General features: G+C 44.1%; 1 protein-coding gene across 5 annotated transcripts in view; it reads right to left on the bottom strand.

The window, feature by feature from the left end:
* Window positions 1–24,990, bottom strand: part of LOC141173076 (cell adhesion molecule CEACAM10-like) — a 169,158-nt gene that overhangs the window by 46,930 nt on the left and 97,238 nt on the right. For 2 of the 5 annotated variants that reach the window (XM_073657717.1, XM_073657718.1), the window contains exons 3-4: window positions 8,880–9,011; window positions 744–793 (exon numbers count right to left, since the gene is read on the bottom strand). In XM_073657717.1, the coding sequence (XP_073513818.1) occupies window positions 744–793; window positions 8,880–9,011 (182 nt within the window). Of the gene's footprint in view, window positions 1–743; window positions 794–1,389; window positions 2,979–8,544; window positions 8,637–8,879; window positions 9,012–24,990 lie in introns of those variants that run through there. The other 3 variants (XM_073657714.1, XM_073657716.1, XM_073657719.1) reach the window with 3 other exon arrangements.

Below are 24,990 nucleotides of genomic sequence, written 5' to 3'. Positions count from 1 at the left end.
AGGGTCTGCTTTATACCATCAGTAAAGGCCCTGAACTGCACCACACGCCTCTGTGATTCCTTGCCGCGCCAGCACCATTACTACTGGGACGCTCACACCATCACTCCCATCATCCACATTAGCTGCCCTGAGGCAATACTTCTCCCGTGGGGAGTTATCCCATACTCGGCTGCGCAAACAACATCAGCCTCAGCGGTCGGCAGCGCAGCGGCGGTCCCCACTGACCGCAATCCACGGGTGGCGTAGTCGGACATTATTATCACACTCAGACTGCCACTGGTTTGACCGCCGTGGGCACGGACCGGATCACCGCCATGGAGGACTACAACCCCCAGCGATCCGGCTCCGGGTATCCCCCTGCACAGCAGAGGCCCAGGGGGCGCGTCATATCCATAAGAGTATATGTTTGCCACCTAATGAATTTATAAGGTGTCAGGAGAAAGTCTAGACCTGCTGTGAGACAGGGAATATCTGAGCCTAAATCAGTCACCAATTGAGTCTGAGACTGAGGGAGCATGACAGAGTGACCAAAGCCTGTACCAATCCCATGTAGTTCTATATGTGGATGCTGCAGGTTTATGTCAGGGCTGAAACTATATAGGTTTGGGAACTGGAGACTTTTTGTAATGTATGTGGTATCACCTCAACGAGTTTAGCTCAATTTGGTGACTGATTTTCCAAAATGGTGGTCAAAGTCAAATGTGTGAGTGCTGGGTCTGGAACAAAAGGACATTGTCACCTACCTTCATATTCTCATATACATTGATTTGATCTTGTCTGTTCTCCGATGACTCTGGGGATGGAATCAAAAATTTAATAAAAAACTCAAATTCAAGCTACCGACTTTTTTTCGTTAGGAATCAATTTAAAATGAGTATTCATCTTTTCTCATCATGCTGTTATTAAATCCAAAATTCTGTTCTGATTAATTTCCCAAAATTTTATTATCACAATCAGTGCTATATTTTATGGATCCAGTAGAAAGAGAGATCACTGCACATTGTGATTCTTATTTTATTACAGCTTATTACATCTGTAGATTTAAGGGGTAAGGTGATAACTTCTGGATCAGTGTTGGTCCCTTCGATGTGACTTCAACTGATCTTGAGAATTCACATTTACTGAAAGAAGTTCAACTATTTTTATTAATAGAAATATAGCCGACTATAGATCCTCATAATCACGTAATCCAGTGGTTCTTAAAAGGGTGATCTTTTTTATTAAATTCCATTAATACATATATCCAAAAATCAGACAGAAAGCAGTTTAGTGTCATCAGCTGGACCTACGTCTTTCAAACAGAAATGTTATCAACAGTATTAGTGGACAATCATATTCCATGATAAGAAAAAAATCCCTTTTTTCTTCAAAGAAAAATTAGTTTAATCCAAATTGGTCAAATGTCAGGTATGTGGTTAAAATGGATTTAGTGGACATGCTTTATGTGAATTTAGTTTCTAAATACTGTGAAAACTATTTGGCTTCCATTCTCCATGTAGATGTCATAGAGCTCGTTGTGATGTAATCCTGGACAAATACTAGATCTTCATGAGGACTATACTGAAAAGCTCTAGCTTTCCTACACTGAATTTCGATAGGGCTCATCTACGTTTAGACATGGCGGCCATGAATCATCATGAATCCAAGTATCAGCTATGGCTATTTGCTGTGGAATCTATGAAATATCCAAAATGTGTGAACACGCTGTACACTGATGGTTTGTATCTGTATTAGCTTCCACCTCTACAATGCTCTGTACGACCACCCAACAAAAAAGTGACGACAGATAAAAGTGAGAGGCAGTTAGACTAGTGCCAGACGTTTTTTGGGGAAAGCCACCTCAAGAGTCTACAATAAGTAAAAAAGTTTTATTATTTTTTTTTATTATATTACTACTACATGGCTATAAACTGAAAGTACAGTAGGATGTATATTGGAGATTGCGTCTTCAATGTAAGTTCTCCTGCTAAATGGTGATTGACCAGAAAGTAGAGATGAGCAAGTCTTCCGAAATTCAGATTTGCCAGTTTTGCTGAATATTGTCTGGAAACTGGATATCTGCGAATCGATTTGCTGCAAATTTAAAGTACTCCAAAGCCTTCCACTGTCCTGGTAAGTGTGTATGACAATATTCTCCTTTTTTCCACGACTAATCTTCACTATGCTGCTGAGGTGTATCTAGGTTTTCTGCCACCCGGGGCAAAAATTCGGTTTGGCCCCCAACCCCAAGCACATATGTGATTTGCACACTTAGTCACGTGCTGAAGAGCTGCTGTCCCTAGTTCTGTCAATGTTGAGTGAAAACCAGAGAAATAGGAAAAGAAGCTCATTGTCACGTGACCGTAAGTATGGAAATCACATATGAGTGAAGGGGCCGTGTGATGACTGCTGGAACCTGCAAGCAGAGCTGAATCCTGACAGTGATGATATTACATGCCATTAGGATTGGCATGCTAGTCTGTCGTTACTCTATGTGACTACAGGCTTCTAAATTCTCACAGCACATGCACTGCACACTTTTGGGATTCTCCCTTGTACAAGTATGTGATTTGTATACTTCTGGCCACATTCCAACTAGACGTGTCCGGCCTTGCTCAATTCATTTTCATTGAGTGAGGCCACACATGTCTAGTCAGCATGTGACTGCATGGATGCAAATCGACGTCACGAGAGAATCCTGACAGCGTGCAGTGCGAAATTGTGAGAATTCAGAAGTCTGCAGTCACATAGAATGACCTCAGACTCATCACAAATTTGTACAACCCCTTTAATGCTCCTAATATGAATAAAAATATGACAGTTAGTCAGTATCACAAATAACATTTACATCCAGGTATAATATAGATAATATTGTCTCCGGAGTCGTTCTCTTTCTTCTTCATCTTGTCCAGACTCCATGATGACTTTTCTCATCCACAGCTCGTCTCTGCAGACATCCATCTTCTCCGGTCTTCTGCAGCACATTCCCACACGATGCCCTTAAAGATAGCAGTGTCATTATAATTCTCCTGAATAAAAAATATCTGCCTCACGCTGAGCCCCTGAATAGATAATTGCCCCTCCCTATATTCCCTGCTCAAAATATGACCCCCACACTGTCCCTCTTATGGTGCATGCCCTCCACACTGCCCTCTCCTTATCATACTGGGCCCCCTCTTCACGCTGTCCTTTCACACTGTGCCCCCCCCTATACGGACCAGTTTTTATACTGTGCCCCTTCATCACACCCCCCCCTCCCTTGGCTTACTATCCCTTCCTGGATGTGCCCTTACACTGTCACCCCATACTACCCACACACACACAAACACTGCTCAGTCTCTATTCTGTGCCCACTCACACTTTTCTCGCCCCATACTGTCTCCTTGCACTGTTCCCTCAATAGTCTCCTCACATGTTTCCCCTTCCCTTCTCATACATTTACCCTCTAATTTTCCACACTGCCTCCTCACATATCCCCCCGACTCCCCATACCATGTGCCACGCCAGGTGTGGGAAAGACTAGTGCAACACAGAGGGGAAAGGGAGCCCGGACACTAGGGAAAGGGGGAAGTGGAGACCTCCTATTCTGATCTGGCGTCACCCTGTCTCAACTACCGTCCCTATATTGCCACTTTACCAATCGCTGCACGTGTGCCTCGCCCTACTCTCCCTGGTGTATGGCTATGGCTAGGGAAAAGAGGAGATGAGCACTAGTCAACCTCCACTAAACTCTATAGACAACAAGGGTGGACAAATCGGGGTAATGGCTTAGCTTTAGATGAACTCCAAATGTGCACATGGCCTCAAGCTCCAGAGAGGATGAAGTAATGCTCCTGCTAAGCTTCACAAGTAGAAAAGAGTAGAACCGGCGACTCCCTCTCAGACACACCAGGTATATATACACCCAGGCCAGAGAGCTAATTAGCAAGAGAAAGGTAGCCGCTCGGTCCTAAAGAAAGCCTCTTATCTAAGAAGCTGTTTGCAATGCCAAACATAGAGATCTCCTGCAACCCACTGCAGGGCGACTGTCCGTCACCTCCGACACACCCGTGACATCATGTCTGCATCCATCACCCTCGCTCCCCATACTGTTCCTGCACCCATACCCCCATACATGCCCCCCATCTCACCCCTTGATCCTTATATTGTGTCTTCAAATTTCTCCCGCTCCCCATATTGTCAACACCGGTCCATTCCTTGCTAACCAAACTTGTGATCTCAAATCACCGCCCCATTACAGTAAATCTCCCCCAGCCCCATTACAGTAAATCTCCCCCACACACTATAAATAGCCCTCGTACACTGTAAATAGCCCCACATACTGTAAATAGCCCCCACATACGGTAAATAGCCCCCACACTCAGTAAATAGCCTCCACATATTGTAAATAGCCCCTACATAATGTAAATACCCCCAGACTCTGTAAATAGCCCCCACATACTGTAAATAGCCCCACATACTGTAAATAGCACCTACACTCTATAAATACCCCCACACTCTGTAAATAGCCCCCATATACTGTATATTGCCCCCACAAACTCTAAATAGCCCCTACATATTGTAAATAGCCCCCATATACTGTAAATAGCCCCCACAAACTCTAAATAGCCCCTACATATTGTAAATAGCTCCATACTCTGTAAATTGCCTCCACACTCTGAAAATAGCCCCATATACTGTAAATAGTCCTCACACACTCTAAATAGCCCCCACATACTGTAAATAGCCCCACACTCTGTAAATAGCCCCCCACCCACATACTGTAAATAGCCCCCACACTCTGAAATTAGCTTCCACACTCATTAAATACCAGCCATACTCTGTAAATAGCCCCCACACAGTAAATCTCCCCCACCCTCTTCAGATCCACTAATGTGGAGCACTAGTAATAAGAGCACCCACCTCTCGTCAACACGCCCCCTTTTGGTTTTGACAGGTGCCACGCCCCTTTTTGACACCTTCTGGCACTAACCCTGCGCACTCCCCGGTCTAAACCCTCTCCTCCCCATTCCCCACACACTCTCCGCCCCTATGTGTGTCAATACCTGTTATGTCAGTTCCGTCCCTGCCCTGGTAGCAAACCCTTACCGACCCCATGTGTGTCAATACCTGTTACATCAGTTCCGTCCCCGCCCCAGAAGCAACCCCTGTTCAGCCCCTGTTACGTCCCCCATGACCACCCATTTCCTGCCCCTGTTACACTCCCTTATAGTTTCATGTGTCAGTCCTTGATAGGTGGTGATCGTGCCATTTGATATTGATAATGGCACATTCCCCATTAGCTTTGTGTAAACCGAATTGCTAGAAGGCGATCATGCCCTTCCCCCAAGGTTGTAGGTTAAAGTGTAAGCACCGTATGTAAGAAAAACATGTCAAGACATGTTTTTGTGAGAAAAGGCAGCCCCAGGATCCCTAGGGTTAATGGTAGCATTCTGTAGTGTTCATACACAAATCAAGAAATGGAAAAAGGTGTAAATGGATCTAAAAATACAACATTATACAAACAAATCTATAGGTTACAATAATCTCATCTAAACATATTTTCTGTAAACTATTTTCAGTACGAACAGATTTATAGCCCCAGGATCATAAAACCAGTTTTTAGTTAGAAAGCTAAGATAAACATGTGACTATTGACATGAGTGTGTGGTATTAACAGGCACACCAAAATAGATTGAATGATTTATTGAACAAGAAATAGTAAGATCTAAACATTTGTAGTACACATTACAAAAAGGAAATATCGTTATAAAATCACATTAGTTCTATAGCAGAAATAGAGCAAGATCATGTTTCGCAGGGCGGTTTGCAAGCCTGATTATAACCACATAATGGTGTACGTAAAATCATGATAGAGTTAGAAAGATTTTGTACAAATGCATCTATTAGACGATCATTATGTTTTAAATCATTTGTAAAGTTTTTCAGTATTCGCTTCAATGTTATTTCGCAGCAACGTGATACAACACGTAAATACAAAACTGTCCGCAAAAACTCGACATAGAGTCTTGCAGCTGGCGGTTCTGATAGCAATACAACGAGGTGTTTCTTCTTAAAAATTGTATAATCGTCTTTGGAAATACGGCGGCGTCAGGTTGTAACCCGTAAGGATTTGTTCCTGTATAGAATAATGAGTAGCCAATGCGTACCGGGCTCTTCCGAAGAATCTGTGTTGACGATATAGGTGCTAGGCCTACACCTGATAACGTGGCGTGGTAAGAGGTCGCAGGGAAATACGCCGCCAAATATACTCTGAGTAATGGGATTTTGGCTCAAAATGCATGTCAGTTGCATAGTATTCATTATAGACGAAGACCACGGTAGAGTCTCAAAAGCTTAATTAAAGTCGTATAGGACTTCTCAACGTTGGTTAATCTCCAGTACAGCCGTGTTGACAGCATAAACGATCATATTCACCGTGGGTAGTGTAGCATCCACAAAATGAATTTTGGCCCATAGGTTACCCGTTTTAATGAGCGAAAAGTGAGCCGATCCGGCGACAAATCGAACGCGTAGAAAGTGTAGTCGCTCATAAAATCATCATGGTCTACGCTTAATCCTGCGTCGGCTTTTTGTTTTCCGGAGATGTGAACGAGAGCCATATATTCCCTCACAGCATGTTCAGCGTCAAAATTAGGGTGAAACGGCTTGGCGGGGATCTGCTGTCCGTCCAAATATGTTACTCGGAGTATGTTTGGCGGCGTATTTCTCTGCGACCTCTTACCACGCCACGTTATCAGGTATAGGCCTAGCGCCTATATCGTCAACACAGATTCTTCGGAAGAGCCCGGTACGCATTATTCTATACAGGAACAAATCCTTATTTTTTGACAGTTTCGGGTTACAACCTGACGCCACCGTATTTCCGAATACGATTATACAATTTTTAAGAAGAAACACCACGACGTATTGCTATCAGAACCGCCAGCTGCAAGACTCTATGTCGAGTTTTTGCGGACAGTTTTGTATTTCCGTGTTGTATCACGTCGCTGCGGGAATAACATTGAAGCGAATACTGAAAAACTTTACAAATGATTTAAAACATAATGATCGTCTAGTAGATGCATTTGTACAAAATCTTTCTAACTCTATCACGATTTTACGTACGCCATTATGCGGTTATAATCAGGTTTGCAAACCGCCCTGCGAAACATGATCTTGCTCTATTTCTGCTATAGAACTAATGTGGTTTTATAACGATATTTCCTTTTTGTAATGTGTACTACAAATGTTTAGATCTTACTATTTCTTGTTCAATAAATCATTCAATCTATTTTGGTGTGCCTGTTAATACCACACACTCATGTCAATAGTCACATGTTTATCTTAGCTTTCTAACTAAAAACTGGTTTTATGATCCTGGGGCTATAAATCTGTTCGTACTGAAAATAGTTTACAGAAAATATGTTTAGATGAGATTATTGTAACCTATAGATTTGTTTGTATAATGTTGTATTTTTAGATCTATTTACACCTTTTTCCATTTCTTGATTTGTGTATACCTCTAAGTGAAGCTACAATAAATGTAGATTTTTTAAAACACTTTTATTATGTCATTATTATGAACACTAAAGAATGCTACCATTAACCCTAGGGATCCTGGGGCTGCCTTTTCTCACAAAAACATGTCTTGACATGTTTTTCTTACATACGGTGCTTACACTTTAACCTACAACCTTGGGGGAAGGGCATGATCTCCTTCTAGCAATTCGGTTTACACAAAGCTAATGGGGAATGTGCCATTATCAATATCAAATGGCAACACAAAGCTAATGGGGAATGTGCAATTATCAATACCAAATGGCATGATCATCACCTATCAAGGACGGACACATGAAACTATAAGGGGCGGGGAATGGGTGGTCATGGGGGACGTAACAGAGGCTGAACAGGGGTTGCTTCCATTGTGGGGACGGAACTGACGGAACAGGTATTGACACACATAGGGTCGGTAAGGGTTTGCTTCCGGGGCGGGGACGTAACTGATGTAACAGGTATTGACACACATAGGGGCGGAGAGTGGGTGGGGAATGGGGAGGAGAGGGTTTAGACCGGGGAGTGGGCAGGGTTAGTGCCAGAAGGTATCAAAAAAGGGGCGGGGATCCTGTCGAAACTAAAAGGGGGCGTGTTGACGAGATGTGGGTGCTCTTACTACTAGCACTTAACACCTCTGCACGCCGGCAAGTTCCATCAGCAGCGTGATAACATGTCCTGATCGCACTGCTGGCATCTCTCTGACAAATGCGAGTACAACTGAACACTGGGAGCGTACAAGTTCTGTCAACTTGACAGCCGGCTCAGAAAACTGACGACTCTCAGTCCAGGGCGGCAGAATGCAGCCACCAGGGGAGACACTTTGGACCGCCGCATTAGGCGGGCCAACTGCCCCCCCCCTGCTGGCTGCACCCGGGGCACATACTTCGGCTGCCCCCCTTAGATACGCCTCTGCTATGCTGTCACACACTATTTGTAGATTTTTCAGTGTTTATGGCTTTCTCTACCTTTCTCTTCCTTTCTCTATGGCTAAGATATGAGCTGAGACGTCTTCTCCTTATCCAGGCTCACCTCAAAATGGCTGCTACAGTTCCTGCTCATGCTTTTATACAGGCAAAGATTGTCCCTCCTGTTTGGCTGTGTTGTATCATGTGTTGTGATAGCTGCAAGGCATTATGGGAAAGCCAATAAGTGATCTTTTTCTGACTGATGCAATCTTCTGTAATGTGTAAAATAGCAAAATTGAAAGTGATCTGTGCAAAGCAAAATGTTTGTATTGCCGAGTTCAGTGAATTTCTAAACACATAAATTCAATTCACATTGAATCGATTTGCTCATCTCTACTATTAGTAATTCTTGGTCGCCTTAATCTCTATTTGAGACCATATTTCATAATTTTTTCTTACCATTATTCTTCTTTGTCAAGATTTTCTTGCATAAGAAGACACTTATAATAATAATTAGCACACCTCCCAAGATGGTGCCAATGGTAAGTCCAATTATAAGTCCTGTGGAATTATTAATTGGTTCTGTGTATCCTACAAACCAAAAACACACAGAAAAATAACAAAAATTAACAAAAGTAATACATGTAATCGATTATAAATGGGGAAAAAAATAATAAAAGAAGAGGGCTATATTGGGATCTACGATTGGATCACAAGTGCCAAATGGAGAGTTAGTTGTCTAGAATACATTCGAAGCTAAGGAATAACCACTGATTGCCCAATTACTTTACAACCTTACCTCCATTCACATTCAGATTATTATTATTTATTATTATAGCACTATTTATTCCATGGCGTTTTACATGTGAAAAAGGGGGTATACACAGCAAAAACTATTACTATAATCTTAACAAAACGAGTCGACAACTGGTACAGGAGAAGAGAGGACCCTGCCCGCGAGGGCTCACAATCTACAATGGAGAGGTGAGGATACAGTAGGTGAGGGTAGAGCTGGTCGTGCAGCGGTATGGTGAAGCGGTGGTTACTGCAGGTTGTAGGCTTGTCGGAAGAGGTAGGTTTTCAGGTTTCTTTTGAAGGTTTTCACGGTAGGCGAAAGTCTGATATGTTGGGGTAGAGAGTTCCAGAGTAGGGGGGATGCACAGGAGAAATCTTGTTTGCGATTGTGGGAAGAGGAGATAAGAGGGGTGTAGAAAAGGAGGTCCTGTGAGGAACGGAGGTTGCGTGCAGGTAAGTACCGGGAGACTAGGTCACAGATATATGGAGGAGACAGGTTGTGAATGGCTTTGTATGCCATGGTTAGGGTTGTGAACTGGAGTCTCTGGGCAATGGGGAGCCAGTGAAGGGATTGACAGAGAAAAGAGGCCGGGGAATAGCAGGGGGACAGGTGGATTAGTTGGGCGGCAGAGTTTTTGATAGATTGGATGAGTGCGAGAGTGTTAAAGGGGAGCCCACAAAGCAGGAGGCTGCAGTAGTCGAGGCGGGAGATGACATTCAGATATACAGAGTCAGTAGCCATGCGGAGAGTCACCAGGTTCCTAACCACACGTATACAGTCCTTTATCCTTGGGTGCTGCATTACAAATAGTGTTGAGCCACCCTCGTAGTGATCGAGTTCGGTTCGGTTCGTCGAACACCCGTGTGTTCGCCGAACTGTTCGTCGAACACCTTCGAACACCGTTAAAACCAATGGCAGGCAAACAAAAACACATAGAAACACATAGAAAACACCTTCAAAGGTGTCCAAAAGCTGACAAACTGCTCAGAAGACACAACTAACACATGGAAAAGTGACAAGTACATATAGTCATGCGAACAGAAAAGAGGTGGAGGAGTAAAAGGAGGGGGAGACACAGATATAGGCATGTCATGCCCTTCTAAAATCCAAAAAGTGAGAAGCCGACACGTTCAGTCCGCTCCTGCCCGTGCCACCTCCGTGTCGCCGGGTTTGTGCCAGAGCCGCGGTGAACCCTGACGGCCAGCCCCCCTCTCCCAATACTGGTGCCTGTCCGCTGGTGGGTCGAGCGAGCCCCCCTGTGGTGGAGGCAGCTCTAAGCTTTTTAATTTAAATTGTCTCTCTAATTTGAATGAATACACTTTAAATCCATTTACAAGGATCTATTGGAGGGCAAGTCTCATGCCAGCAGCCGCGTAATTCCAGCTCCAGTAGCGTCCACTAAAGCTGCTGCAGTTAAAAAGCTTTTATAAGGATCGAGCTCGGCTGTCCACCGCAAGGCATCCTACTGCCAGTCCCAGCCCCTATGCCTTGGGGTGCCTCCTGATGCTCTTCACTGAGTATCCCGTGGTCCCGATGCATTTACTTTGAAAAAATTAAGTGTCCAAACTACAGGTGGTGTAGCTTGCTTAACAGCCGGGATAATCCGCTGACTAGCAGACACTGCTACTAGGCACAAAGTATTTCCTGGGCTAGATGCAGTTAAAAATTTGTAATTAGATACTCTCGCTGGATGCTGAGAAAGCATTCCATAGAGTCTCCTGGCACGCCATATATGATTCTCTTAAAAAGCTTGGGGTAGGGGTCTAGGGGACCCTTTTATAGCCAAAATCACGGCCCTGTATCACAATACGTCACCTAGGCTGAAGATAAATGGAACTGTAGCACCCTGAGGGCTCGGTTGCTACAGAGGTATTGCACCTCACCCAGAGGTGTGATATCTCACTCTCAGGTAAGGATGGAGTGTGGATCAGGACCCAACACCTGCATGTATTACACCACATTGCCATGGGGCAGGGCGACCAATATGCCTCTGAGATGGGCACGACAGTCCCTGTCCCTGGCTGGAGTGGGGGGAGGGAACACTGAGGAAGGGGGACCCTGTAGTGCAGGAGCAGGGAGGAAGCAGTTCCTGGGTGCATTGAGAAGGGAGTATAAAAGGTGGGCACCATCTTAGTTCAGTGCAGAGAAGTCTGAGCAGAAGTGGCAGGGAGCAGGGGCTCTGCATGAGCTCTGCTCCGGAGGCGGGCCTAGTAACAGAGGCCCAGGCCTGGAAGAGGGAGAAGGAAGGAAGAGGAGCGGAGAAGGCTCCAGGAATGAGGAATGAAGGGATCCCAGGGGTGCGGACGGGCGAGTCGCCACCGCACGCCCGAATCCACCTGCGTGGAGGGGTCAGGCCAAAGGGGGAGACCGGTCCCCGAAACTAGTGGAGGCAGGAAACGACCCTCAGCTAGAAACCGGAGGCTGTGACATTTTATGTGGCGCAGCCCCTCGCTACACCCGCTAGGAAGGCACCACATAGGGTCAGGGAAACTGGCGCCAAGTTTACCAAGAGGAGGCCCGAGGCAGCCGGACAGAAGGGTTGGTAAGAAAGGCCAGACAAAGGACACACAAAGGGGGTCCTGTGAAGCGCTCCAAAGTTATCTGGGAGTTGTCTGAGCCCCTCACCTGGTGAGAACAGTATGACGTGGGCAGCCCTTACCTGCAGACGTGGTCTGGATAATAAGAACTGTGAGTAAAGGCCCTGGACTGCATCACTGACTCCGTGTCGTTACTGCTGCTGTCCTGCATCATCACCCCCATCCTCCGCATACACTGCCCTGAGGCTATACTCCTCCCGTGGGGAGTTATGCTACGCTCTGCTGCACCCACAACACCAGCCTCAGCGGTCTGCCCTGCAGCGGCGGTTCACTCTGACCGCAATCCACGGGTTGCGTAGTCGGACATTTAAACATCAAAACCACATAAATAGTTCCGCCACTGGTTTGACCACCCTGAGCCACGGAACCGGGTCGCCGCCACGAAGACTACAACCACCAGCATCCACCAAAAAGGGTCCGGCTCCGGGTGTCCCAAGGCCCAGGGGGTGCATCAGAACATTTTCATCACCTTTCACAATCACCAATGGGACAAGGCAGGGATGTCCTCTGTCCCCTCTCTTATACATCCTAGTGACGGAGCACCTGCTCTCATCAATTCGCCATAACCCCAATATTAGGTGGATTGAGGTGGGAGGCACCGAGTACAAGTGCTCTCTATTTGCTGATGATGTCCTAGTATATATCACTCAATCACATATTTCCATCCATGCTGTTATGGCTGAAATAGATCACTTTGTTACATGGTCAAATTTTAAAATCAATGCAGCGAAGTCTGAGGCCCTCGATGTCTCCCTCCCCAAATCCATATAGGATTCCATCCAGTCCAACTTTCCCTTTGCCTGGCCCTCACAGGGTATCAAATACTTAGGAATTCCTATTCATAGAGACCTCTCCCATCTATGTTATCTTAATTGTGGGCCCTTTATTGAACAACTCCATACAGACCACGGTTGGCAAGTTAGAACTGTAAGATTCACTACGTGAACCACTGGTGTTTTGTGGAAAAGCACATGTACACTGTGTTCCAAATTATTATGCAAAAAGTGTTTAGGAGTGATAAGGGAAGAATTTGTTTGTTTGTCAGTAAAACTCATTGATGGTGATGTGTGTCAGGGCTCTTTATATCACTGTAAGCAATTGCAGACACCTGTGCTAATTAGTTTGGCAGGTGTGTCCAATGAAAGGCAAGACTACTTAAGAAGGCTGTCTCACATTATTAAGCAGCCTACATTTTCTGCCAAAATGGGAAAGAAAAAGGATGTGTCGGCTGCTGAGAAGCAACAAATTGTGGAGTGTTTAGGTCAAGGCATGACTACAATCAACATTGTGCGATGATCAGGATGAAGTGTCTTGGCAATCAAGAAGTATGTAGCTGATTCACAGTACACACGTGTGCGTGCTGATAAGGGCAAATTGAGGACTCTTTCCTACAGGCAATTATGTCAGGTTAAAAGAGCAGCGGCAAAAAAGCCTTGTCATAGCAGCAGACAAGTTTTTGAAGCTGCTGGTGCCTCCAACGTCCCCCGAACAACAAGATGCAGGGTCCTTCAGAGGTTTGCAGCTGTGCATACGCCATCCTGTCGACCTCCTCTATCCACTTCACACAAGCAGAAACGGCTCCAGTGGGCCAAACATTACATGAAGACTGATTTCAAAACTGTTTTGTTCACGGATGAGTGCCGTGCAGCGCTCGATGGTCCAGATGGATGGAGTGGAGGATGGCTGGTTGATGGACACCCCACGCAAACACGGCTACAGCGCCAACAAGGAGGAGGTGGAGTAATGTTTTGGGCTGGAATCATGGGGAGAGAGATTGTCGGCCCCTTTAGGATCCCTGAAGGCGCTAAAGATGAACTCCATAATGTATGTGGATTTTCTCAAACAGCACTTCCTGCCATGGTTCAAGAAGAAGAACCGTGTATTTCACAGTAAGATAATTTTTTTGCATGATAATGCACCATCTCATGCTGCACATAAAACATCTGCATCTCTGGCTGATCTGGGCATAAAAGGGGACAAACTTATGGTGTGACCCCCATGCTCCCCTGACCTCTACCCCATTCAGAACCTCTGGAGCATCTTCAAAAGGAGTGTCTATGATGGCGGGAGGCAGTTCACATCTAAGCAACAGCTCTGGGAGGGTATTCTGTCCTCATGCAAAACAATTGAAGCAGAAACCATCCAAAACCTGACAAATTCAATGGACGAGAGAGTTCAGAAGCTCCTTTCGAACAAGGGGTCCTATGTGAAAATGTAACATCACCTAGAATAAAGTTTTGAGTTGAAAACTGTTTGATTTCAGTTTCTAATAACCTGCTAATGCTTATAATTTCAAAAATGACCATTTTTTTTGTCTTTATTAAAATGAAAAGGTTGATCGAAAAGTTTGGGGGATCTAAGAGTGTGGCAACCCAGTAGTCATGATTACTTCGAATTCTGACAATATGAGGGTCATGTTGCAGGTAGTGCAGCAAGAAGGCACTTATGTGCCTTGCGCATCTCGGAGCCCCAAAATTATTTTCCGGGCTAGATGCAGCTAAAAATTATTATTAATTTTAAATCTGGTGGAGCTTAGTATAGATGGCCTAATAGGATCAGTGCTGCACACTGCTACAAAGCCCAAATTATTTTCCAGTCAAGATACAGATAAACATGATTAGTAATTTTAAATCTGGTGGAGCTTATTATAGATGGCCTAATAGAATCAGTGCTGCACACTGCTACTAAGCCAAAATTATTTTCCAGCCAAGATACAGATAAACATGATTAGTAATTTGAAAGCTTAAAACGGTTGGTAGGGTGATTTTAACCAATCATCAAGCTTTTACTCTCCCCAGGATGACACAGGGGTAGAAAAGTCGTTTCGGATCCATGATTTGTTCATCTTTATGAACGTGAGTCTGTCTACATTATCAGTGGAGAGCCGCGTGCGCTTATCTGTCAGCACACCACCAGCAGCGCTGAACACACGTTCAGACAGAACGCTAGCTGAGGGGCATGACAAGATCTCCAAGGCGTAAGTGGCTAGCTCCGGCCATTTATCCAGATTGGAAGCCCAAAAAGAGCAAGGGTCCAGTGACACAGTCATGGCTTCAATGTTTACTTGGAGATACTCCTGTACCATCGTCTCTAGGCGTTGACTATGTGTCAGACTTCTTGTCTCCTGTGGCCTTGCAAAGGATGGGCTAAAAAAGTGGTGAAATGATTCCGCAAAATTGATGTTACCAGCAGATACTGTGGTTCTGTTACGGTTTGAGTGCTGAACACTTGACGGTCCCACGGTTGGCAAGTTGGAACTGTGAGATTCACTACGTGCACCACTGGTGTTTTGTGGAAAAGCACATGTAAGATTCTGCAACAGTCTCTGCTGATACTCCTGCATGCGTGCATCCCTTTCTATGGCAGGAATAATTTCTGCAAATTTACTTTTGTACCGGGCATCTAACAGTGTGGCAACCCAGTAGTCAGTATTATTTCTAATTCTCACAATTCGAGGGTCATGTTGCAGGTAGTGCAGCAAGAAGGCACTCATGTGTGTTGCGCATCCAGGAGCACCAAGTCCCTGTTGTGTTGGTGGCGAGGTAACAATCATGCTTCCTTCCTCTGTCCTCTCCCCCCAACCTCGCACAACAGAAATGTGATCAAGGTCTCCCTCATCTGATGAGTCTTCCATCAGTTCGTCCTCCACTTCTTCCTGGGCTCCTGTACCTTCCTCACTAGTTTGGCTGCTACCATGCGCCCTGGTAAAACCATCTCCCCCACCCTCACATGCCTGCCGCCTTGGTGCTGCCGACCCTCTGGACCTTGCAGATGTTAGCCCTTCCGCATACAACTCCTCCTCCTCTACTTCCTCCACCTCCTCTTGTGCCACCACCTGACTCCGAATTCTGTTTAACATGTGCTCCAGCATGTAAATCACCGGAATAGTCATGCTGATAATGGCATCGTCAGCACTAAACATCTTCGTCGCCATTTCAAAACTGTGCAGAAGGGTGCATAGGTCCCTGATCTGAGACCACTCCTCCAGCGTGATTTGCCCCACCTCTGGATCTCGTTGGCCCAGGCTATACGTCAGAAGGTGTTGCACCAGGGCTTGTCGGTGCTGCCACAGTCGCTGCAACATGTGCAGAGTTGAATTCCACCGGGTAGGCACATCGCATTTTAGCCGGTGAAGTGGCAGGCCCAACGACTTCTGTAGAGATGTAAGTCGCTGAGCTGCGGGATGCGAACGGCGGAAGTGAGCACACAGCGACCGTGCCCTCTGCAGAAGGCCATCTAGTCTGGGATAGTGGGCTAAAAATTGCTGGACAACCAGGTTCAACACGTGAGCCATACAAGGCACGTGTGTGATATTGCCCCGGCGAAAGGCCGCACCCAGGTTTGCAGCTTTGTCGCACACGGCCTTCCCTGGTTTCAGGTCCAGTGGAGACAACCATTCATGAAATTGGTTCTCCAGAGCTGACCACAACTCCTCAGCTGTGTGACTCACATTTCCCAGACATTTCAAAGTAAAAACCGCCTGATGACGTTGAGCCCTACTGCCAGCATAGTAAGGACGTGTGCAGGATCCCTTCTGCGCAGTTAGAAAGCTTGTGGCATGACCAGACAGGCTTTGTGTGCAGGTGGAAGACCGAGAGGAGGTTGAGGAGGCAGAAGCAGTGGAGGAACTTTGACATAAAGAGGATTGACGCACAACTCGTGGGGACGGCAAGACTTGGACAGCAGCCCCTTGTCCTGCTGTCACCATAGTTACCCAGTGCCCAGTCAGCGACATGTAACGCCCCTGTCCATGCCTACTCGTCCAAGTGTCTGTGGTGAAATGCACCCTGTCACACACAGAGTTTCTCAAAGAAGCGGTGATGTTGTGTGCGACATGCTGGTGGAGCGCAGGCACACCTTTCTTTGAGAAGTTGTGCCGACTGGGCATCTGGTACTGGGGCACTGCGACGGACATAAGGTCTCGAAAATCCTCTGTGTCCACCAGGCGGAAAGGCAGCATTTCTGTAGCCAAGAGCTTGTAGATGGTGAAATTCAACCTCTTAGCTTTCTCATGGCTAGGAGGAAATGGTCTTTTACTTGTCCACATCTGAGGGACCGAGGGCTGGCTATTGTGCTTAGACGGGGTTGATAAGGGTGTCCCCGGCAAACTGCCAGTCTGTGAGGAAGATGCCGGCGGACATGTTAGGTTGCCTTGATCCAAAGGTGGTGCTATCGATGTCGGACAGCGCTCAACACCAGCTGGTGTTACCACCTCCAAAGAAAATGATGACCTGCCAATCACGCTGGCTGTTGCGGGTAAAGAGGTGGCAGGTCTGCGCCCCAAAACAGGTGTGACTGCTGTCCCCCCAGTCACAGAGGATGAAGAGGCCGCGGATGCACAAGATATGGCAGACGGTGGTTGGCCCGGCCGGCTAGGCCGCATTGCTAACACTGAGCTTCCCACTGCAACTTATGCTTCATGTCCATGTGCTGGTTCATGCATGAAGTACTCAAACTATGTATTTTTTGGCCTCTACTTAGCTTTTGCTGACAAATGTTACAGATAACACGAGTTGGGTCATCTTTATCGATCTGAAAAAATGCCCAGGCTATGCAAGGCTTAGCACCCATGTGACCTGAAGAGCCACCACGACTTGTGGTGAGAGGCAGAGTTGTGTTTGAGGATGCAGTTGTTGACGTGCTTCCAGTACTACGTCTCTGTCCAGGAAGGCGCAACCTGACCTCGTCGTCACTAGCATCTTCCTCCACCTCCTCTGCTGACCTCATCTCTTGGCTGACTGTGGGTTGACAGTAAGTGGGATCTCCAACCTCATCATCATCACCCTGTGCGTTATCACACCCGTAGTCCTCAGAGCCAACCTGTTCCTGCCCTGACAAAAAACTAAAGTTGTCGCTCCAATCAGGTATTTGAGTCTCATCATCGTCTTCCTCATTGTCTCCACCAACAGGAGTTACAGTTTGGGAATGACGGTCTACATTATGGTCAGAACCTTCTGCGTCTGGTCCTGGATCCGACTCATAAAGATTCTGGGCATCAGTGCAGATCATTTCCTCGTCTGGATTCACAGAAGCGCTGGAGTCGACCTCTGATTCCCAGGCTATAGTATGAGTAAACAGCTCTGCAGACTCAACCATCTGTTCTACCTCATACTCAGACGGGCAGATGGAGATTTGGGAGCTGTGAGGAAGCAAGTGCGATTGGGGTGACACCTTTGAGGACTGGAGTATTTGTGATGTTGAAGTTGATGTGGAGGAGAGCCCACTTAAAGAAGCACTTGATATCCGTTGAAGCACCTGCTGTTTTTGTGCCTCATCTGGAATTTGTAGCGATTGGCGTGGCCGTAAGAAAGGGATCTTATCACATTGTCCGCTAAAAGAAGTAGACATTTTAGTTTGGCTGGAAGATGGTCTTTCTTCTGCAGATGTTACTGTTGCTTTAACACCTACCCCACGGACACAACCTTTTTTCCCCTTCCCAACACGCCTATTCCCCTTTCCACCATCAGCAGGCCTTTTTCCACTCATTTTGGTGGTTAACTAATTCACAACTCTGGAGTTGTTTGCACAAAAAAACAATGGATGGGAACCAAGCAGAGCTGAGTGGCCAAACTGTGGTATTAGGCCAAAACTATTGGCTGGGTTAGATGCAGAAAAAAATTATATTCAATTTGCAACCTGATGGAGGTCAGTATAGATGGACTAATAGAACAAGTCCCACACATAGCTAGAAGCCCAAATATTTTTTCAGAGGTAGATGCAGAAAAAAATTGTATTCAGTTTGCAACCTGATGGAGGTCAGTATAGATGGACTAATAGAACAAGTCCTACACACAGCTAGAAGCCCAAATATTTTTTCAGAGGTAGATGCAGAAAAAAAATATATTCAGTTTGCAACCTGATGGAGGTCTGTATAGATGGATTAATAGAACAAGTCCCACACACAGCTAGAAGCCCAAATATTTTTTCAGAGGTAGATGCAGAAAAAAATTATATTCAGTTGCAACCTGATGGAGGTCTGTATAGATGGATTAATAGAACAAGTCCCACACACAGCTAGAAGCCCAATATTTTTTCAGAGGTAGATGCAGAAAAAAAATATATTCAGTTTGCAACCTGATGTAGGTCAGTATAGATGGACTAATAGAGAAAGTCCCACACACTGCTAGAAGGCCAAATATTTTTTCAGAGCTAGATGCAGACAAAAAATTATTTTTAATTTGCAACCTGATGGAGGTCAGTATAGATGGACTAATAGAGAAAGTCCCACACACTGCTAGAAGGCCAAATATTTTTTCAGAGCTAGATGCAGAAAAAAATTATATTCAGTTTGCAACCTGATGGAGGTCAGTATAGATGGACTAATAGAACAAGTCCCACACACAGCTAGAAGGCCAAATATTGTTTCAGAGCTAGATGCAGATAAAAATTATTTTTAATTTGCAGCCTGATGGAGTTCAGTATAGATGGACTAATAGAGAAAGTCCCACACACTGCTAGAAGGCCAAATATTTTTTCAGAGCTAGATGCAGACAAAAAATTATTTTGAATTTGCAACCTGATGGAGGTCAGTATAGATGGACTAATAGAGAAAGTCCCACACACTGCTAGAAGGCCAAATATTTTTTCAGAGCTAGATGCAGACAAAAAATTATTTTTAATTTGCAACCTGATGGAGGTCAGTATAGATGGACTAATAGAGAAAGTCCCACACACTGCTAGAAGGCCAAATATTTTTTCAGAGCTAGATGCAGAAAAAAATTATATTCAGTTTGCAACTTGATGGAGGTCAGTATAGATGGACTAATAGAACAAGTCCCACACACAGCTAGAAGCCCAAATATTTTTTCAGAGGTAGATGCAGATAAAAATTATTTTTAATTTGCAATCTGATGGAGGTCAGTATAGTTGGACTAATAGACCAAGTCCCACACACTGCTAGAAGGCCAAATATTTTTTCAGAGCTAGATGCAGACAAAAAATTATTTTGAATTTGCAGCGTGATGGAGGTCAGTATAGATGGACTAATAGAACAAGTCCCACACACTGCTAGAAGGCCAAATATTTTTTCAGAGCTAGATGCAGAAAAAAATTATATTCAGTTTGCAACCTGATGGAGGTCAGTATAGATGGACTAATAGAACAAGTCCCACACACTGCTAGAAGCCCAAATATTTTTTCAGAGCTAGATGCAGAAGAAAATTATATTCAATTTGCAACCTGATGGAGGTCAGTATAGATGGACTAATAGAATGATGCTATGCCCAAAAGATTTTACTTCACTAGGTGCAGTAAAAAAATTGGTATTCTATACACAGGTGGTATATCTTGCAACACAGATAGGCTACTCCACTGACTAACACACTCTGCAATAGGCCAAAAAGGATTAGCTTTGCTAGATTCAGCCAAATGCTGTGAAAAAAACTTGCACAGCACTGGCACAGACCTGCCTGGCAAAAACTGATAGGAACTGATGTAACCTAGTCCTGAAAAGGACTCCAATTACAATTAGTCTTTACTCCCACAACCTATCTATTTAAGAGCACAGACCTGCCTATAAAAGTCGTAGGAAATGCTGTAACCTAGTCCTTAAAAGCACTGCAATCACAACTATTCCCTACTCCCAAGCTATCTGTAGATTTGTGCGAAAATTGGCTTGAAATTAACAAGGTATAGCGCACACAGCAACAGCGGTGCCGTCTAACACGCAGCTGCAGCAGTGAGAAAATGGTGGCGACGGGGAAAATGGCTGGGTAAAGACATGTGACATACACTGCCAATGACACATGCCCTTGCTTGTGTGAAAAAAAGCACTTCGCTCCGTGTGTGCGCTGCTGATAGGCTGACAGATTGCACCTCCCCACTGTAAATGCGGGAAAGAGAAAAAAAAATGGAGATCTTCATTATTCCTGCAGAGATCCATCCCCTGCCCCTCCCCCCACCCCGCTGTACACTCAAACTGCGTATTAACATTAATTTTCATCATTACTGAGAAAAAATCCAGTTATGATTTTGGTGCACGAACAGTTATCGAACATAACCTCGAACAGCCGAATTTTTCTCAAATCGTTCGTGTTCGCCGAACGGCTCGAACACCACCCAAAACAGCTCGAATTTGAGATTGGTGAACAGTTCGAGTCGAACAACGCTCATCTCTAATTACAAATACTATATTTGTGTGTTTTTTCCTGTAAGTCTATGCCATTACACTTCCTTTGGTATTCGGGAGGTTTGACGGAATCAGTGCAACACTGATAATCAGGTAAGACGTGATGCCTTATCATGCGCAATGGAGAGAGAGGACTAGTATTATCAAATGGTATTGGCCGACCTTACTAGTAGACAATGCCCTTCGTAATATCATACCACTGTATCCCTCCTTTACACCTAAGAGATCAAAAATGTTGAATGACTTATTGGTTTGTAGCCACTACGTTTTCTAATTGTATGATTTAAAAAAATATAAAATTTTGCATTATATCAATTGTTGATCTACAGCAATTATTTACTGGGCTAAATGCCCATGTAAACTTATCTACATGGGCCTCACCTGTTGTGAGTTTCAGGTTAGAATTTATAAAAAACGCAGAAAAATCTGATACACCTGAAAAAAAATCAAAAAATGTAAAAATATTCCTAAACATTTCATAGAACATCACAATTGCAACTGACGCCTCCTGAGGTTTTCAGGGGTATAGATCAAATCCATTTAGGAGCAAGAGGTGGAGACTTCAAAAAACGATTGGCTTAAAAATAAATAAAATGGATTATTATTTTGGATACTATTAAACCAATGGGTTTGAATGACCTAGTTAATTTTGTTCCATTTCTTTTGTAGCTCTATACATTGATGTGGGAATCTGGGTTTGTGCCCCCATATTTAAAAAAATAATAATTTAACTTGACCCCTTGAGGTGTGCTGATGTACTTATATCTGAAACCCTCTTGTACCATTGTATTATAGATCTAGAGAAACGGAGCAAGAATACCCTGTACTCTTATATAAAGGCAGAGATGGCAATCCCCTGCGTCGTCATCGCCTCCTCCTCCCTGCCTGGAATCCAATCAGAACTCTCACTATGAAAACATGCGCACCAAGACTTCCGGGACGCCGTCCACGGCGGTGAATACGGTGACGGGCGATTCACATGTGCCTGTTAGCTCAGTTGGACAACCAGGCGAGGGTGTGCTATATATACCTTTTAGGCAGGGCCGGTTTTAGAAAAAATGGGGCCCTGGGCAAAAATTTAAAGTGGGGCCCCAAATACTCACATATTGTACCACACAGAAACATTTCGGTTGTATTTACATGCTCTGAGTTCAGGTCGTTAAATAAACGCAATCGACAATATTGAAGTCGTTCGAGGCTTGTTTCCTTGCTTCTTTACACCGGCTGAGGAAGAATGATGGGGACAGAATGATCACTAATAGATCAATCTGTCCTCATACAGTATCATGTTATCAATATCTTTAGTTTTCACCAGGCGATGTGCTGCTGAGAACAATGATTTTTGTTCCGGCATAAACAATCCAATCACTCGATGAATAGTCAACATTTTCCTTGCTTAGTATAATATAATACTATGGGGTCATAGTCCTCCACATAGTATACTGCACCCCATAGTCCTCCATATTGTAAATGTGCCACATAGTCCTCTATATTGTAAATTGGCCTATACCGCATGTTTTTTTTTTGCCTTCCCCTGGATCAACGCTGCGGAATATCTGCAGTGCACAAGAAATAGGCTGAACTAGATGGACGCTTGTCTTTTTTCGGCCTTATAAACTATGTAACTATGTAACTATGTAAATATTGTATAATGCACTCCCCATAGTTCCCCATATAGCATAATGTGCCCCATAGCCCTGCATATAGTATAATACACTCTTCATAGTCCCCATAGCCCTCCATATAGTATAATACACTCCTCATAGTCCTCCATATAGTATAATGGACACCCCATAGTCTTCCCTACAGTATAATGCACTCCATAGTTCTCCATACAGTATAATGTACTCCCCATAGTCTTCCATATACAACCCCTGGAAAAAATTATGGAATCACAGGGCTCGGGGAATGTTCATTCAGTTGTTTAATGTTGTTGAAAGAAAGCAGATCTAAGACATGGCACAATACTAAAGTCATTTCAAATGGCAATTTTAGGGCTTTAAGAAACACTAAAAGAAATCAAGATTAAAAATGTGGTACTCAGTAAGGGTAATTTTTTTCAGACCAAGCAGAGGGAAAATATTATGGAATCACTCAATTCTGAGGAAAAAATTATGGAATCATGAAAAACAAACACACAAAAGAACACTCCAATACATTACTAGTATGTTGTTACACCACCTCTGGCTTTAATAACAGCTTGCAGTCTCTGAGGCATGGGCTTAATGAGTGACAAACAGTACTCTTCATCAATCTGGCTCCAACTTTCTCTGATTGCTGTTGCCAGATCAGCTTTGCAGGTTGGAGCCCTGTCATGGACTATTTTCTTCAACTTCCACCAAAGATTTTCAATTGGATTGAGATCCGGACTATTTGCAGGCCATGACATTGACCTTATGTGTCTTCTTTCAAGGAATCCCCAAATATCCTTTCAATTGATGGGATAATGTAAACTTGGGCATTTATTGAAGATGTAATGACAGCCATCTCCCCAGTGCCTTTACCTGACATGCAGCCCCATATCATCAATAAAGAAGGTAAAATCCGGTGCCACATGCGATAAATCCTTTTATTCCAAAAATAAAAATCACAACATGTCCTTAGGAGGGGAACAACTGGACGCGTTTCAAGGACACAGCCCCTTAATCATCAGTACTGACAATTAAGGGGCTGTGTCCTCAAAACGCGTCCAGTTGTTCCCCTCCTAGGGACATGTTGTGATTTTTATTTTTGGAATAAAAGGATGTATCGCATGTGGCACCGGATTTTACCTTCTTTTTATATCCTTGCAAGTGTATGCTGGACACTAATCCATGAGGCTGGGATTCCTGTGAGTATCAGGTGATATGAGCTAATTATCTTTTTTCACCATTTCATCAATGACTGTGGAAATTTGCATGTTCTCTTCATGTAGTCATCTTTATACATCTCATTGGAACGGCACCAAACAAAAGTTCCAGCATCATCACCTTGCCCAATGCAGATTGGATCTTCATCACTGAATATGACTTTCATCCAGTCATCCACAGTCCACGATTGCTTTTCCTTAGCCCATTGTAACCTTGTTTTTTTTCTTTTAGGTGTTAATGATGGCTTATGTTTAGCTTTTCTGTATGTAAATCCCATTTCCTTTAGGCGGTTTCTTATAGTTCGGTCACAGACATTGACTCCAGTTTCCTTCCATTCGTTCCTCGTTTGTTTTGTTGTGCATTTCCTGTTTTGGAGACATATTGCTTTAAGTTTCCGGTCTTGACGCTTGGATGTCTTCCATGGTCTACCAGTATGTTTACCTTTAACAACCTTCCCATGTTGTTTGTATTTGGTCCAGATTTTATACACAGCTGACTGTGAACAGCCAACATCTTTTGCAACATTACGTGATGATTTACCTTCTTTTAAGAGTTTGATAATCCTCTCCTTTGTTTCAATTGACATCACTCGTGTTTGAGACATGATTCATGTCAGTCCACTTGGTGCAACAGCTCTCCAAGGTGTGATCACTCCTTTTTAGATGCAGACTAACTAGCAGATCTAATTTGATGCAGGTGTTAGTTTTGGAAATGAAAATTTACAGAGTGATTCCATAATTGTTTCCTCAGAATTGAGTGATTCCATAATTTTTTCCCTCTGCTTGGTCTGAAAAAATTACCCTTTACTGAGTACCACATTTTTAATCTTAATTTCTTTTAGTGTTTCTTAAAGCCCTAAAGATGCCATTTGAAATTACTTTAGTTTTGTGCCATGTCTGTGATCTGCTTTTTTTCAACAACATTAAACAACTGAATGAACATCCTCCGAGCCCAGTGATTCCATAATTTTTGCCAGGGATTGTAGTATAATGCACTCCCCATAGTCCTCCATATAGTATAATGCACAGCCCATATCTTTCCTATAGTATAATGCACTCCACATAGTTCTCCATATAGTGTAATGCAGCCCCCATATAGTACATACAGTTGAAACCAGAAGTTTACATACACTATATAAAAAGACACATATGCATGTTTTTCTCAATATCTGACATGAAATCAGAATAAACCTTTCCCATTT

Source organism: Phyllobates terribilis, unplaced genomic scaffold (assembly GCF_046119375.1).
Source record: "Phyllobates terribilis strain yellow unplaced genomic scaffold, ASM4611937v1 Scaffold_12__6_contigs__length_324123572, whole genome shotgun sequence".
Classification (NCBI taxonomy): Eukaryota; Metazoa; Chordata; class Amphibia; order Anura; family Dendrobatidae; genus Phyllobates; species Phyllobates terribilis.
Note: the sequence above shows the minus strand (reverse complement) of the source record. Positions and strands in the feature narration are given on the sequence as shown.